Source organism: Takifugu rubripes, chromosome 1 (genome assembly GCF_901000725.2).
Source record: "Takifugu rubripes chromosome 1, fTakRub1.2, whole genome shotgun sequence".
Classification (NCBI taxonomy): domain Eukaryota; kingdom Metazoa; phylum Chordata; class Actinopteri; order Tetraodontiformes; family Tetraodontidae; genus Takifugu; species Takifugu rubripes.
Window position 1 is genome coordinate 3010168 of NC_042285.1, and position 16974 is coordinate 3027141.

Sequence of the window (16974 nt, forward strand, 5' to 3'; positions counted from 1 at the left end):
AGTATCCAGCGTCTCTAAGGTCTGCAAATAGCTCCACCCAGAACTGACTCCTATGGAAATTGGCAAAATAAATGATAATTTTAAGCATATACATATGTATAAGTGAATGAGTGAAATAGAAGGTAAATTACTTGATGAAGGCCATTTACCTCCCCTTTCTGAATATGGACCACCAGGACTCAATCCTCTGGTTATTTGTGGATGAGCCATACATGTGGCTGGACGCTCCAGAGTAGTAGTCTCTGTGGGGGTGGCGTAGGGGGCACTGAATTGCAGCCATGATCCCGTTCTCCGTGTCGCAATCACTCCTCAATCTCATGGGAATGACAGAGGTTTCGCACACATGACAGAAAATAGTGGCCGATCACACTTGGGTCATTATTTGAAAATCCATCAATACAGCCGGAAAGAGCAAAACCAATTGCCTTAAGTTGATCATAACCATCCACGTGCCACATATAGTTCGGTCCCACGGAGTGGTAGGTTCTTCTGACAAACCTTCTCCGTGCTCTCCTCTCGCACCCGCGAGGATTGAGCTCCTGGAGCAAATTCATCACGCGATCCCTCTTCACTCGTAGATTGTACTTTTGTTTGAGCACAGCTGTCCAGGTCCACGAAGTTCCAGTCGGATGGCCCTAATTATGGCGTTTGTAGAGGAGTAATCCTTTCTGCGATATAATCCGGCTCCATTCAGTTTGCTTTTAAGCGACCTCAAGCTGATGTGCACACCGTGTAAACTTGACATGTCCACGATTACATCGTTAAGAGTGGCCCTCATGAAAGTACTTTATGCACTGCTGAAGCAGATCTGGTCCGTCCCCTGACGTCCCCGGTACGGCTGGTTCTTCGGTCTGGGCTGCGGCATTTATCAACGCCAAAGACCGACCACAGAAACCACAAAACGGCGTCAATGTGATCAAATGTTTGCCACAAAACGGGCAAAAGGCCACTCGCATGTCGTCCATCCTGCGTCACGATGAAGTCCTTACCCGCTTTCGATTCAAATGATGCAGTTGGTAATGATGATGGTAATTCCCTTTCCGGCTGAAAAAGTAAGTTGGTAATACCCTTTCCGTAAGAAAAGTAACTTGTAATTTTGTTTTCTGCCGGCTGCTTTTTCTTATGGAAAGGGTATTACCAACTGTACCGACGGAACACATCCATTGGTCCAAACGTACCAAGGGTCGGTAATTCCCTTTCCGGTAGAAAATCCTACTTGCAAATTTGTTTCCGCAGCTTGTTAAAGTGTTTTGTTACTTGCAAATTTGTTTCCGCAGCTTGTTAAAGCGTTTCGTTACTTGCAAATTTGTTTCCGCAGCTTGTTAAAGTGTTTCGTTACTTGTAAATTTGTTTCAGCCGCTTGTTAAAGTGTTTCGTCATTGTTAAAGTGTTTCGTCATTGTTAAAGTGTTTCGTCATTTGTAAATTTTGTCATCCGATTGTTAAAGTGTTTTGCACTGTGGAAAAATGTAACATCTCATCAGAAAAATTTATTGCTATCGAGTTAAATTTAAAGGTCCTTTAACTATTGCAAACATGTCATTTTGTTGTTTTTACTATTAGATTGAAGCCTTCTTACATCTCCACAGGTAAATATTGATATCAGTTGATGGTGTTCAGAGAGATATCAAGAGTGTTGATATTTGACAACTTTAGGGCTGAAAATCCTCATATTGTGAGGACTTTCTTCATCAAAGTTGTGTTTTAGATGTAATCAGAGCGGTGCGACACTGTTAGATCCATTATGTTAAAGTTATCTCTTATTTGCTTTCACCTTGTTATATTCCTTATTCTTGTTATATTGTCTCTCATTACTTAATGTTTCTTTTATTATTTGCTAATGCTTAATGTTCATGATGCTTGATATGTCAACTCGAACTTCTCTGGTCGAGGGCGACAGAAATGCAGCGGCTGTTGGAGAAGTGGCATTGACTGGAGACAGAGCTGCAGAGCGAACCCAGGAGATGTTCTCTTAATCTGTCTGATATAGAAGAATGTGCTGTTTGTGAGCTAAGCTAATCAAAATAGTGAAGGCCTACGTATAATCTCACCATTATGATTTACAGTCTCTTGCTCTGTTGGAGACCTGCTATCTTGTGTTCCCCCTCCCTTAGACACATTTGACTTCTGTAACTAGGGACCTCCTAATCTCAATAAAACAAGGATGGCGGGAGGTGTGCGTCAGAACGTGTTGGAGATCTGTAACTGAGCACATCTCTCCGTTCTCCTTGCAAGTAAATTCCAAACTGTTGTCTTTGCCTCATTTGTTTTTCTCGTGTTTCAGGTTGTTTGAACCTAACAGACACACTGGGGTTCTCAGGTTCTCGTGTTCGCTGCAGAAACAAGCGTGTTGATCCGTGCACTTAGAGATATCAATAACTTTATTATTATAGGAGGTGTGTGAGATTAAAACAGAGACGTTATCATAAAGTGGGAGGATTTGCTGACCTGCAGTCAGTCCATGGACCTGGCGGCCATGGCAACAGTTTGGCTTTTAAACATTCATCATTGTTGAATATTTTATGATTCAGACGTGGGGCTGTGAGAAAACGAACCCGCTTGCCTTTCTTTAGGGACGTTTCCCTGAGTGTCGAGCTGAAGCGTTGACCTTCAGGACTCCTCCGTCTCTACAGGGTGGGGGGAAATTTGAGAGAGGAGGAGCAGGCAACTCCTGCTGTTTTGGAGTCTTCTCTCCCAGAATCAGACTGATCCGGAGTCAGCTGACAGGGGGCGAGGAGGAGGGGCTGCGGGATGGAGGCGTGGCTTTGCTGACAACCTTTGGACTTTCCACCCTGCAATCAGGACGTGCAGGGACTGGGAGTGAGATGGGTGCAGGCATGGACATGGAGGATAAACCCGAGGGGGGGACGGTGAGGAGCAGAAGGAGGTCAGGAAACAAGGAAGAGACCGGCGGGGGCCGCCAGAGGAGCCAGGGAGGAGAGGAGGTGGAGAAGGAGTCCATGATGATGGAGCTGACGAGGCTGGTGCAGAAGACGGTCAAGGAGAGCAGCTGGTGGGAGAGGAGGGGCATCGACTGCAGCATCCTGGCAGCAGCGTTCCTCTGTCTGCCTCCGGGTAAGACCCCAACTTCAGTGCCAGTTGTGTGTGTGTGTGTGTGTGTGTGTGTGTGTGTGTGTGTGTGTGTGTGTGTGTGTGAAACAGAGACAGAGATCCAGGTCACTTCACGCTTTCATTCATATTTAATTCAGGTTGAAGGACGTTGTTCCCACGTCTCAGGCTTGGACGTTTGTTCCCTCAAACTTTGGTGTTCAGCGAACTCTTATCTGGGATTATCACCAGTGATCTCGCTGGAGTTCAAATTCTCCTCTGACCCTGACGGATGGCACTTATTGATCGGCCTTTCAGCTTTTCCTGCCAGTGTTTGTGCTTCAGTAGTTGTCATTGGCAAGGCAGGAACACCTGACCTGCACCTGACCGGCCGAACCACAGGACGCCTAATCTGTAATCTATACACGACGGCCTGTAATCCATACTGTAGTGTTTGGAGTCCGAGTGAGGCTGAGGAGGCGTCCCCGACTGTTATCTTCAGATTAGAGACGAGGGCGTCCAGGTCACGGTCTTATTGTGAAAGGAACAAAGGAAACACTGTTGCAAAATAAAAGCCTGGAGTTAGAATTCAGATATCACCTTGAGACAGGAATGTGTAAGTGATGAAACAAGCTTCCGTCTCTCGACGTTGCTGTGGCAACCGTCACTTAGGCTGTTACCCCCAAAATTTGGCTCCGAGTCAACAACCTCAGCCAGAAAGGCGGATTATCGTCCAGATCTCCATTCATGGTCAAATCCACCTGACCCTGGTCGACCTTTTCAGGTGACGGCGGTCTAAGTTTACACTCGTGCGTGGAGCTGTTAGCATCCCAGTCTCAGTATGTTCTGACATGCTAAAGTACGTGTTTCCCATCACAGGTTTACAAAAGATAGCAACAATGTTGAATGTTCACCAATGTGGCCACGAGGGGGCAGAAGATCCGCGTTTAACAGGATCGCTTGTAGTTTGCTCTGTTCTCTGACCTCAGGGGTCCCTCAGGGGTCTGGTCTTGATTCACTTCTGATGTTCTGACATGACCCTGACTTTAGCCTCATGGGGTCACTCAATCAGCTAAATTAACTTTTCTCTGCCGTGCAGCCTTCCTCCTGCTGGCCTCCTCTCACCTCTTCTGCTTCTTGCTCGGCGTGATGATGATGGGGGTCGCGCACGCCGTCATCACCACCAAAGGGACCCACCTGGCGAGCCACGGCGCGCTGAGCGAGTCTCAGGTCTGGGGGAAGTTCTGGGCCGTGTTCTTCATCGAGGTGAGACAAAGATCTAAGATTTTTCTCAATAAAAGTCCCCAGACTATGAGAGTATAAAATGCCAAACTAAAGAATGATGCTAATTTATTTCCAGATATGCGGCTCTTTTTCTTCTAACGTCGGCATCCAGTCACACATCAAGATGCACCACGCCCACACGAACGTGATCGGACTGGGAGACTCCAGCGTGTGGAAGGTCCCCTTCCTTCCCCGCTTCATCTACCTGTTCTTGGCCCCTCTCGCCGTGCCCGTCATCACCCCGCTCGTCGCTCTCAGTAGGTTTCTTGACTCAAATATTTCATCAGCGAATGTGATTCTCCACGCTGATCTCAAACCTTCTAGCCCGGTTTGAGCTCCCGTGTGAGCTGCCCTCTCTCACCCAAGTGCGAGTTTATTCTCACACGTGTGTTGAAATGTTGGTTTTTAGCTTACCTCAGAGGACAGCCGGCTGTTTGTGTGCTCAGGACCATCCTGATGGTGTCGCTGGGCCTGTACTCGCAGTACTGGCTGCTGATCCACGTCTCCGGCTTCCAGTCACCCTTCACTGCTCTACTCTGCATGCTGGTCTGCAGAGCCATGTTCTCAGTGCCCTACATACACGTCAACATTTTCCAGGTGAGGAATACCCGCCAGGATGCTCTAGCCGCAGCTAAATGCTAACAACCCCTACAAACATCAAAACATTGACAAGGAAAACACAACGCTGCTGCAGTCTTTACCACACACCTACTGCTAACGTGCTAATTTGTGAGACGTAGAACAGGAAATATGGCAATAAGGTTCAAGCTATGCTGATTTGGACCGAATCCATGATATTGAGATGTGTTTGTTGGCTCTTGATCCCAGTAGACGTGGGTAGGACTGTTCCCCGGTTGGAACTCATTGTTCTGATCAAAGCTTGTGAAAGTGGATTAGAGAACATGGGTTCTGATGTGAGGACCGGCGGGAGAACGTGTTTGTTCTCTCCGGGAGGTCTCCTCGTCTCCTGGAGATGATCTTGGCTGCTGGCCTGAAGTCGGTATTCCGCCTTTTCTGACCTTTGCTGGGGGAAGCTGGCGTCAGTCCCACCGTCATCCTGTAAATAATCATCCTGTAAATAATCAACTGGTGACCTTTAACCTCGCTGGAGAACACGTCCCTTTCAGCCTCTGATGTCAGCGTCAGAGTCCCACCTGCTCTTCAGCGATGTAGTCCGACTGGTTTATTAGGTGTTACCTTAAGACGCGCAAAGGTGCATGTGGTCTGCGTCTGACCCGGGACCCGATGTCCCGCCATGACGACAGAACCGAGAAACCTGCGCAGACAAAAGCCACCAATAAAACTTTATTGCTCATTCAGCCGTTCATGTTAGACCAAGTCAGCTCTGAACGCTCTGTGTGTGAACGTTCTCGGCAGCACATCGGCCTCGACATGTTCTCCCCGACCCGCCGACCCAAAAGGATCTACCAGATGAGCCACGGCGTCCTGAACCTGCCCCGGAACCTCCTGCTAGACTGGATGTTTGGACACTCACTCATCAACTGCCACGTGGAGCACCACCTCTTCCCCCAGCTGTCTGATCACATGTGTTTAAAGGTGCGACTCCTCGATCGCGATCCGCTCACACCTCCCCGGTTTCACCTCCTCTCTCTTTGTCCCGCCCCCACCAGGTGAAGCCAATCGTCTCAAGGTTTTTGAGTGAGAAGCAGCTCCCATACCTGGAGGACAGCTACCTCTCACGCCTTCAGACCTTCTTCCACAGATACCAGGAGCTGATGGTGCTGGCTCCGCCCATCACCGAGCTGGTTGGCGTGCAGTGAAAGGGGAGCCGCCTCCTCCGCCGTCAGATATGCGGACGCCTCCGCCTCTTCAGTAAGACTCAGGACTGTTAGGAGTCGATAACGTGATGATAGCAAATCAGTTCTGATAGAATTTTAATGGGTACATTAATTGGAGGTAAAGCCTTTGATCATCAGCACTGGAACTTCAACTGGCGCGAATGGTTTTCTGTTGGGATCAGCGGGAACTTAATCAGGCGAACGCCACGGGGACGGCGCCACCGTGATGACATCGCTGCGATGACGTCACTCTGACGACGTCACTGCGAGAATAGTTTATCTTAAAAGAGATTAACGTAGATTAATTAAACTGAGTTAAAGAAAACAAATCTGTTACACTAATAGAATAAAGTCAGTTTATAATCTGTGGTAGATTATTAGCAACTGGTCCTCCAGTACCCGAATCATACACATCTATTCCGTTAACTTCCCCGCTTTTGTTTCCCTAGCAACGTGATTTGGTGCCGTTCCTTTTTTTTGCCGTCGCCACGGATGCCAATGTGTCTGTTTTTTTTTACCAACTCTATCCTGTTTGAATAAACCTCTGCGTTCTTCTGCCCAAATCAAACCGGCTTCTGTTTTTATTAACAGGCACCACTCTCGTGTTGAACTTTGGGATTGTTGCCACCGGGGGCAGCAGAGTCATTAAAGCAGCTTTTCTTCCTCTCTGGTCTCTGAATTGAGTTGAGGAGAATCTGAAGAAGCAAACTAGAAACCCAAGCAGAACCTTCAGGCTTGTTCTGGAGACCGAGGCTGGAAGGATCCGTTTCCAGGACATTAGATTGTTTCTCAGTCTGAATTTGTTCTCATTTCCCCCCCAGAGTAAAACAGGATCCAAACAGATTCAAAAGCAAAGGAACTTTCAGCCGTTCTCCCATTGGCTGATCTCACGTTTGTAATCACATGACCAGCTGTGAATCATCTCCTGGATTGTTGGAGGACGTCACACTCAGCTGGTCACATGGGCTGCTCCAGTTTCGCTTCAGGATCCCGTTGGTTCAGATTTTCTGAGCTCTTTCACTGGTCTTCGTCTGATCTGGGATCAGTCAGGAGCAGATCAGTGATGGAGACAAATGTAAACTTTCATGTTCAAACAGGCTGAACATCTGCACGTGATCCTGGTCTGTGCTGCAGCTCCACCCTGTGGTTTCTCCTTTCCTCCAGGAGGAGGGCGCTCCTTGTTGGGTGTAGCGCTCTTCTCTGGGGGGGGGGCGGGCCCAGACTGAATCTGTGGGCCGGGCTGACCTCCTCTAGGTGTGGTTTTTCAGGCTCCTCTGATCAAAGAAGTGACAGAAAGTGGCTGATCCAGTTCAGAGAGACTGGAGACATGGCAGAGGCAGCAGCGGAAGAGAGCAGCAGACCCTCAGATGTGGACTCCATGTCTGATTTCTGTCTGGGAGACAAAAACAAAGAATGTTCTGAGTGTTCAGTCCAGAGTCCTGTCAAAGCTGAACCTGCTGAGGGCCCAAAACTCAATGGAACAGAAACCATCGAAGAAGACTCTGGTGCAGACTCCAAGGCAGCCGAGGAGACCCAGATCCCGGAGGATCTGAAGGAGTCCGAAGATGCCAAGAAGCCTGAGGACGAACCGAACGAGGAGGTGAAGGAGGAACCTCTGGGCCCCGATGATGTTGTTTGTGATTCCTGCATCGAGAACCCCCGCAGGGCTCTCAAGTCCTGTCTTACCTGCCTGGTGTCCTACTGCGAGGCCCATCTCCGGCCTCACCTGGAGAACCTAAAGTTCCATAACCACCGGCTGGTGGAGCCGCTGCAGGACATCGAGAGGCGGACCTGCGAGAGCCACAAGTGGCCCCTGGAGCTATTCTGTCGCGCCGACAGCTGTTGCATCTGTCAGGACTGTATGGAGGAAGATCACCGGGGCCACAACATGGTGACTGTGGTCGAAGCTCGCCAGCAAATAGAGGTGAGAGGGTCGGGATGGAAGGTCATGGATTCGTAGTTAGGTGGTGGTCCTGGAACTGGAATTTTATCACTCAAATCAGGTTTTAAATGATCCAAAATGATTTTATTCACCTTTAAAAAGATCTTAAAGATCAAAAAGTTAATTCATAAGTTCCACGTCTACAGCCAGTCAAGTTTTTCTAAAAAAAGAACGAAGCTGCCAAAAAATCAGCTGTTTAATCAAACATCTGTATGTTCTCCAAACTCCTCTGAGGCTTGTGGGCAAAGATCTACGCTAACTTTTCCCTCAGGTGGTTTTTCCGCCCCTAAACTGATCATCAGTGATTGATCGATCAAAGGAAAGCCGGTTCTGTAACGTGAGCTCCAGGATGAATCTGAAGGTATTTATAGCTTTGATGGATGGAACCTTCAGCACCAGTGAGTCAGGGATGAACTGAACCTTCCCACAATGCAGCACTGATTGCATTAAAGACAATCAGGGCAACAATTCAAACAGACTATCCACTTTAAAGCCAATTAAATCCCGTCTGGGCCACAATGTTCTTGTTGCTGTGGAAACTCAATACTTGGTTCTTTTCAGCCGCTGTGACTCGGATGACACTCGCTCTTTCTCAGCCTTTGTGACCCTACGGATCTGCATTCCCTTCCAGATTCCTGCAGCGTCCAGCCTCCACCTGTTATTTGCGGAGCTGTTCCAAAGCCTCAAAGTGCTCCATCGGAACACAGCTGAGAGCCATCGGCAGTAATGCAGATTGAAAATGTCCAAAATGACCACAAAAGCTTTTCTTGCGCGTGTGGAAATGAAATTTTTATGCTGCCAAAATGGAAAACATGTTCATTAGATATGCTGTGGGTGGGGGGGGGGGGGGGCAGTGGCGGGGGTCCCACCGGACAGACGAATACTCAGGAAAACACAGAAGACAATAGAGTGAAATGACTTCCTGTTCAGAGATCATGTTCCATTTACTCTACTTCCGCACCCACTTTTTCTAACGCCGACATTTAATGGTGCTACGGTGCAACAGCAGGGGTGAACTGGAGGCCACCAGGGGCCACTGGAGGAAATTTGATCGTTTTATGGGATTCATCGTTCAGCGTGGGATGAGACCGCTTCGGCTTTGACTTTTGCTGATTTGCCCTCAAATATGTTGAATTAACCATGAAAGTGAATGGAATAATGAACAATAACACGGAGTTCTGAGGCGTGAACAGCTGTAAATGACTTTTACAGAGATATGACCTGACACTTAACAGCTGTCAGGGTTGTCATGGAGACAGACTACAGGTTTGCTCTACCTGTTTCGCGATTTCGTACGTCGGGTGATAACATCTGCTCATAAACTGGGAGCACAAACGCCCCCTTCGTGTGTTATGAGGAACCCCTGACTGGTGAAAGTGGATTTCAATGTGTAGTTCATCTCAGCGGAGAAGATCAAAGCAAACATATAAAGCAATTGTCGAGATAAAAGCAGCATTTGAGCTAAAACGTCATCTGAGTGGTCGGAAAAATAGGAGAAATGCTCAGTTTAAATAAACCACATTATCTACATACAAATTAACATCAATCCTCCTCATCAATGCACTGTTGTTGTTTTTTAAAAAACATTTTCTTGTCTTATTGGCTTGGTTTATTCCCCCCCCCCATAATATTAGCTTTGGTTTCTGCATATTGACCATAATTACAGTCGACTCTTTGCCCACACAATTAGCAGCTGCTGCCACAATCTTCATCGCTCCACACGGCTCATCTTTCTCCTTCTTCATGAGAATCGGCATTTTTCCTTCTTGAGTCTAAAACAGTTGGAAACACTCGATACTGTGCAGAACGTTTTAAACCATTCAGGGTGTTCAGGGTGTGTCCGCACCTTTTCCAGAGACCTGCTAATCAGGCCACACATTAATATCACAATCATGAACTCATCAAACCATCAGGGCTGTTGTGGAGGAATCAACTATTTTAAAAAAAAACCTCAAATCAAACTCACCTTTTGACCTTGATGGTACACTTTTACTGGTGTACGGTACCAGAGGGTAATGGCCTAAATTTCCTCTGAGATTCCCAGCTTTACTCCTGGATAATGAAATTCCTGAGAGCACGTTAGGACTCTAAGAGAATACAGGAATTTTTGGGGGTTGTTTGCTTTGAACTGTCGACTTGATCCCCCGTCTCATCATTTCCAGCAGCAAAAATGTTCCCTCAGAGTCTAAACCTGAGTTGTCCTGCCTGGACTTGCCTAAAGAATTCCAGAAACAACCTAGTGATGCGCTGAGGTCTGAAACCCACATGTGTCAGAGTGAGGGACAGGATGTGCAACACAGGAAGCAACATTTGTGTTGTCATGAAACACCCAGAGTGATTACATCTGCCAGCAGGAACGTGAGGTTCTAATGTTCTTCTTGCTTCCACAGAAGGAACTCGGAGAGAAGCAGGCCGAGATGGTGAAGACGGTGACGGCAGCGGAGAACGCCATCAACAAACTTCAACTCAACACGGTCTCCATCGAGGTAAACGCCGCAAGGCTGATATGGACCAGCTCGCCGCAAGGCTGATATGGACCAGCTCGCCGCAAGGCTGATATGGACCAGCTCGCCGCAAGTGTGTCGCAATACTTCATGCATCGGGTGTGGCCAGCTATTTTTGGCTCCAGCTGATAATGCGTTGGGTATCGGGCCCACCCACAACAGCCCGGATTGACAGGCGTGAGAGGTTATTGTTGTTGGAACATTCCAAGCAACTATTTTATTAATGAGCCGAGGTTAGGGTACACCACCTGACTTCCTGTATGCGGTGAACACGGTGCCAGAATGCCAGAAAAGATTAGTTTACAGCATAGCATCGTTAGTTGGGGCTAGAAAACAGAAACAGTTGTTCAAACTCACCAGTCGGGTTCTGATAGTTAGATTACCTGTTATCCATTAGCTTGTTAGGAACCAAGCTAATGGATTAAAGAGCAAGGGAGCCAGATGCTAATCTGGAGAGATGTTACCTCGAGGAACAGCTGCCTCTATAGTCGGCCATTTTGAAACTTGTTATTTGATGTAATCTGTTTCCGGGGGAGATGCCTGTCAAACAACAAATAACATCTGGAAAATGTTTCCACAGAATTCCGTGACGGAGGTACGCGGGGTGATCGAGAGCCAGTTCAACGAGCTGCTTGCGGCGGTGGAGCGGGTGAAGCGGGAGGTGATGGAGATCCTGGAGGGCGAGGAGAAGCAGGCGCTGAAGCAGGCGGAGGGGATCCGGGTCCACCTGGAGCAGCGGTGCACAGAGCTGAAGAAGACGCAGGCTCAGGTGGAAAAGCTGTCCAAAAACAAAAATGACGTTGACTTTTTACAGGTGAGTGACAACATGCAGAACATCAAACATCTCCTGAGGTCCATCGGTGGGAAGGAGGCTGCGTCGTTATTGATGAGTTCCCGTGTCTCTTTGTTTCCGTTCTGCAGGAATATTCGGAGTGGAAGAAAGAAGCCGCTGACATTTCCCTGCCGGGGGTCTACATCGGCCTGATGGACCGCCTTCACTCCTTCAGCCGCGTCATCGTCAACTCCACGCAGGAGATGTGCTCCACGCTCGAGTCTTCCTACCTGGAAAAGGTCAAAGAGACGTGCAAGAACGGTGAGGAGGATGGACGTGGCAGGAAGGAGGTCACGGATGTGTACATGTCAGCTGTGCGCTGGGCGTGTTCATACACGCCAAGAATGTTCTGCTGTGTGAGTCATAGCGTGGCAACGTCAATGCCTAAACACGCTACCCGTGGGCTTCCTGGCTCACCTGTGTGTCCAGCAGAGACAGGTTGAAGGACAAACCAGCCTCCTTTTCCCACACCATCGTGCCAACTGAGAGTTCAAGCTAATGAGTGCAACTGTGATGCATTACCGGGTTCTCTTTTGTCTTTTTTTACAGACAAAATGGGAATAAAGACGACGGTTCACCAGATTATTGCAGCCAAACAGAACCTGTCTGTGCCAGATCCAGAGACCCATGACGACTTCCTAAAGTGTGAGTTCTTCAATCTGTGTGTTTTAGATTGCAAATGCTCTTTAAACATTGACTTTAACAACCGTGTGTCTTTGGCTCGGCCAGCCAAGCAGGTGCTCCATACCTGTTTGATTAAAAATAGAAAGGTGTCATTGGGAAAATGTTTGAGTCAAAAGATCGTTTCACTCGCAATTTTTCTCTGTTGTTTGAAACATTTGGAGTCATTTGAAGGAAACCTCTCACCTGGTTTTTCACGATCCTTCTCCAGATTCCGCCCACTTGAGCTTTGACCCTGACACTGCCCACAAGTTCCTGCGCCTGACTGGAGAGAACAGGAAGGTGACCAACACGACGCCCTGGCAGCACCCGTATCCAGACGTACCCGAGCGCTTCGAGAATTGGCGCCAGGTTCTGGCTAAGGAGAGCTTCTATCTGGGGCGACATTACTTTGAGGTGGACATCAGTGGCGAGGGCACGCACATCGGCATCACCTACAAGAGCATCGACCGCAAGGGCAGCGAGAGCAACAGCTGTATCACCGGAAATAACTTTTCCTGGTGCCTCCAGTGGAATGGACGCACCTTCTCTGCCTGGCACAGCGACATGGAAACACCGCTGAACGTGGAGAAGTTCACCCGCATCGGCGTTTATGTGGACTACACCAAAGGCCTGCTGGCGTTTTATGGGGTTGAGGGAACCATGGCGCTCATCCACGAGTACAAGGCTGAGTTCTTGGAGCCTCTTTACGCGGCTTTTTGGTTGTCAAAGAAGGAGAATGTCGTGGCGCTGGTGGCACCGGGGGAACCGCTACGAATCAAAAGCCCATCTCCACCCACCTCACCTTCAAGTGGAGCTCTTCCACCAGCCGAAAACTAATGATCGCACGCAACAAAAGACTTTCATTAAATAAAAGTGTTCATCATCTCAAATGTTATAGTCTCTTTTTTCCCCCACAGCCTTTGAAAAAAATGTGAATGTTTGTGTGGGACTGTTTTTCATCACTGTGAATTAAGTTTTTCTCTGTATAAATAAAAGTGATACCTGAGTGGGTTGTGGTTAGAAGGTGTGAGGGTCTGGTGGTGGAGCTGGTTCTGAGATGGACAGGCGACTGGGGTCATTTGGACTTCTGTTGTTAAGGATTTGGAAATGGTGGGCCCAACTCGTGGACTGTAATCTGTATTAAGATTATAGCAGTGTCATCATTAAAAAAACAAAACATGGGATTAGAGAGCAAAATTAGGAGCTTTTTCCTGTCTCAGTGGACACAAGATGGGAGTAATTGTTGGAAAGAACGTTCACCTACTGGTCAATGTTCATGTTCCTGAATAAAATCTGTCTTTGAAGTTATTTAAAGTGCTACGTCAGCATGTGATGCTAATAAACAACTATGTTTGCTGGGCAAAACCTTTAGACGTTTCATTTCTTAAATGATATAACTCCTCACCCAACTATTTCTTAAACGATATAACTCCTCCTACAATATTTATTAAAGTTATAACTCCTCCCCCAATCATTTATCAAACGATATAACTCCTCCCACAAATACACGCTCTGCAAGCACGCGCAAACCTACGTGCCACGTTTCGGTCACATGACCGACGTTTGTTCCTTCTCAGCATGTAAACCGGAAGTACGAGCTCAACTTTCCAAGATGTTAGCAGGCGTAAGTGCTCCGTTTTGGTGTTTAGACTTTTAAACGCGTTATAACATATAAAATCTTTCCTTTTACTACTGGAGGCCGATCGGAGGTTAATTGCAGCTGGTTTGCATGCTGTGCTAATGCTGCTAAGTACCTCTTTGGCATGCTACGGGGTGTCAGCTAGCTAGCACTGACTTAAAACTCACATTAAATCATAAATAACACAGTATCCAAGGTAGTTTTCTCTGTCAACTGGACTGGGTTTCTTCTCTTGAAGACGTTTCGCCTTCTATCCAGAAGGCTTCTTCAGCTCTGAAATCGCTGGGGAGAGAGCTTGAAAATATATAGCCCCTGTGGACCATTTGCATGCTAATGATCTGGGTGGTCACCTGAGAGTCGTTAGCAGGGTCGTTGGTCGGGTCGTTCACCTAGTTTCTGTTGAGGTGTCTCCCCTTTGTCTGCTGGGTCACATGGTGATGAGTCACTGGGTCTCCTGGAATGGTGTGAATGTTTGTTTTGTTGTTGGAAGGAGTGGAGGACTGCATTGTATGTGGGTGATAGGAAGTGCCTCAGGCCATCACCTCTGTTTAAGGATGGTTTCTCCAATTTAACATGGATAGCTTCCTTGACCCCCCTTTCGAACCAGCGGTCTTCTCTGGCCAGTATCCGTACTTGGCTGTCCTCGAAGGAGTGCCCACTCTCCTTTAAATAACACAGTGTTTTTTTACACAACTGTTTTGGTTCTATATGTAGTTTCTTTGCTTGTGTATTGTGGTTGTTAGCCAGTTAACTTGCTACATAGGCAGCGTTTTAGCGTTAGGTACCTTTAGCTCGTTATCTTGGTTGATTCGATACTTAATCTAGGATATAGAATAACAGTTTTTAAAAAGAAAATCAGCCTTGTTTTTCTGGAAAATTTCATTGTCTGGTGTTATTGTTTGTTCATGTCATTAAGATAACGTCTGCTGTATTAGCTTAGCATGTTCGGCTAAGTCAATTGTCAGTCGGGTTTGAGCAGGAAAACTATTGAAAAAGATTTTTATAGAAGAAACAAGCTTCTAATTTGCCGTTATTGAAATATGAGAATAACATTATGTATAATTATATATGATAATATATCTTTATACATGCGCTCAGGGCCAAACAAGTGCTATAGTGAAATCTTCAGTAACTTTGAGGCCCACAACATTTACAAATCTGTGTTTAAAATAAAATTAGATATAAACACTGAAGAAAAGTGAATACAAATATATACAACAAACCATTGGGAAAACGGGTGATTTATATAGTGAATGGAATGAGAGCACATTTTCATTCAAGGCATCATGTTAAAGTTCATGTACAGTAAAATAATGAGTCTCTGTGGGTTTGTCTCTTCCTTCTTCATCCCACAGGACACCAATGATGAAGATGTGGCTCTGTTTGACGCAGATGAAGATGTGGGCAAGAGGTCAAAGTCAAAAATAAAGTATGTTAACAGATGACTGGCAGCATATATACAGGATCAGACATTTGGTTCAGTTTCTGTGAATGGCTTTGACATTTTTTATGTTCTTGTACATATAAATTAACATTATATTAATGCATCAGCTACTTCTGTATAAATGGAAATTATGTTTCTGTTCATTTGAAATTTGACTTGACTCTGTAGCTAAAATGAGCTTTATTTAATGAATCTGCAGGCACCCGGTGGCCTTGTTCTTCCACCTCTTCTTCAGAGTCACCGCCATCCTCACGTATGTGTTTTGTGAGTTCTTCAGCGGTAGTTTCATCGCCTGCATGGTGACAATCATCCTCCTTCTCTCCTGTGACTTCTGGACAGTCAAAGTGGGTCCTTCTTGTCTTTTACTTCTCACCAGCAAAGGGACAATTTTACACCTAGAAACCCTTTTTTGTTTCCAGAATATTACGGGGAGGTTGATGGTCAGCCTGAGGTGGTGGAACCAGGTGGATGACGACGGACGCAGTCAGTGGGTGTTTGAGTCGAGGAAGGTGAGATTCCCATGGTCTTGCTCTTATTTTGTTGTTGATTTGACCTGAGTTTTGACCTCTGGTACTGTGCTCTTGTTTGTCCCCAAGTTATTGACAGCTGACTCTACTGTGAGAATATCCTGTTGTTGTTTTTGTAGACCTCTGGAAAACAACAGGCATCTGAATCTGAGTCCAGAATCTTCTGGTTTGGGCTGATTGTTTGTCCGGCCATCTGGGTCATCCTCGCATTCAGCACCCTCATCTCCTTCAAGATTAAATGGGTGGTAGGTGCTTTAGTTCAAAGTTTACACATCTTCTGCAGTTCAAAGTTGTATTTAAATGTTTCCTTCATTTCCTGAAGCCTTTAAAATGATATTAAAGTCCCTCCCTCCTAAGTGGCTAGCTGGTTTGAATGACAGATGGACAGATGTATTTTCACCACTGGGCACTAATGAAAAGTTTTACGTGGTTTTCACAGCTATTGAAGCATTAATTAGTGGGTTATGTGAGAGTTCAGGCCCCTGGAATCATAACCTGCTTGTCTCCCTTTGCACACACACGCTGATTCCTGACATCCAGGTGATGAGCCGCAACGCTTCGTTTTCATTCAAAGGTCGACCAGCAGGACGGTTGCTCAGGTCGAAGATTACGATCTTAATGTCTGACTTTCGCCCTCACAGCCCGTCGTGATCATGGGCGTGGTGTTACAGGGCGCCAACCTCTACGGTTACGTGCGCTGTAAAGTGGGAGGCAAGACCAGTCTAAAGAACATGGCTACCAATTATTTTGGACAGCAGTTCCTCAAACAGGTGAGCTGGAATAAAAGACGCGGACTCAGTTGTCGCCGTGTGAAGCTCTGACGTGTGTCGTGTTTTCGATTGGCAGGCGCTGTCTAAAGAGGAGCCGTCGTAGAGAGCAGCTCTCCGTGTGTCTAGATCCTTTTAGCAGTTACAGTCATCCATTCAGCCCCGTCAGGTTTCTCTCAGAGGAACTGAAGCTTCCAGACTAACAGTATTGTTTTCCCATGGCATGTTTTGTCACGACATGAGGCTTGTTGCTCAACAAGAGGATGTAATGAATGAGTGTAAAATATTCCAGATGTGTAAATATGTATGTAAAGACACCGAGAATCTTTTTTTTTTTTTTTGTTCCAATATATTTGTAGGATTTTTCCCATTGGGATATTTTCTGGCTTTCATTTGATGCAAACTCTATAACCAATAACACACTAAACTAACAGTTCATAATAAAAAACTCCGTCTAGTCTTTTTTCCCCCTAAAACGCTTTGTTGAATTTCTGTCTTGGTACTGTAGCGCCTCCCAGTGGTCTAA

At 46.6% G+C, this 16974-nt stretch overlaps 3 protein-coding genes across 4 annotated transcripts; all 3 read left to right on the forward strand.

Moving 5' to 3' along the window:
- The first annotated feature begins 2792 nt into the window (after positions 1–2792).
- fads6 (fatty acid desaturase 6) lies at positions 2793–6698 on the forward strand. Its single transcript, XM_003961066.3, has 6 exons — positions 2793–3074; positions 4147–4313; positions 4408–4588; positions 4741–4928; positions 5709–5888; positions 5963–6698. Exons 1-6 carry the CDS (start codon positions 2825–2827, stop codon positions 6110–6112), a joined length of 1116 nt encoding a protein of 371 aa, XP_003961115.3. The 5' UTR covers positions 2793–2824; the 3' UTR covers positions 6113–6698.
- Positions 6699–7302: 604 nt separating this feature from the next.
- Positions 7303–13436, forward strand: trim16 (tripartite motif containing 16). The gene is made up of 6 exons (XM_003961098.3): positions 7303–8054; positions 10463–10558; positions 11157–11390; positions 11498–11669; positions 11958–12053; positions 12301–13436. Exons 1-6 carry the CDS (start codon positions 7458–7460, stop codon positions 12906–12908), a joined length of 1803 nt encoding a protein of 600 aa, XP_003961147.3. The 5' UTR covers positions 7303–7457; the 3' UTR covers positions 12909–13436.
- A 154-nt stretch (positions 13437–13590) lies between these two features.
- Positions 13591–16924, forward strand: tvp23b (trans-golgi network vesicle protein 23 homolog B (S. cerevisiae)). Of its 2 annotated transcripts, none has more exons than XM_003961097.3 (7): positions 13591–13695; positions 15066–15139; positions 15354–15498; positions 15574–15663; positions 15801–15926; positions 16323–16451; positions 16528–16924. In XM_003961097.3, the coding sequence occupies exons 1-7, from the start codon at positions 13624–13626 to the stop codon at positions 16552–16554; spliced, it is 663 nt and encodes a 220-aa protein (XP_003961146.3). In that variant the 5' UTR covers positions 13591–13623; the 3' UTR covers positions 16555–16924. The 2 variants fall into 2 exon arrangements, with proteins under 2 accessions (XP_003961146.3, XP_029690227.1); XM_029834367.1 differs by lacking the exon at positions 13591–13695 and adding an exon at positions 14125–14172.
- Positions 16925–16974: the final 50 nt, after the last annotated feature.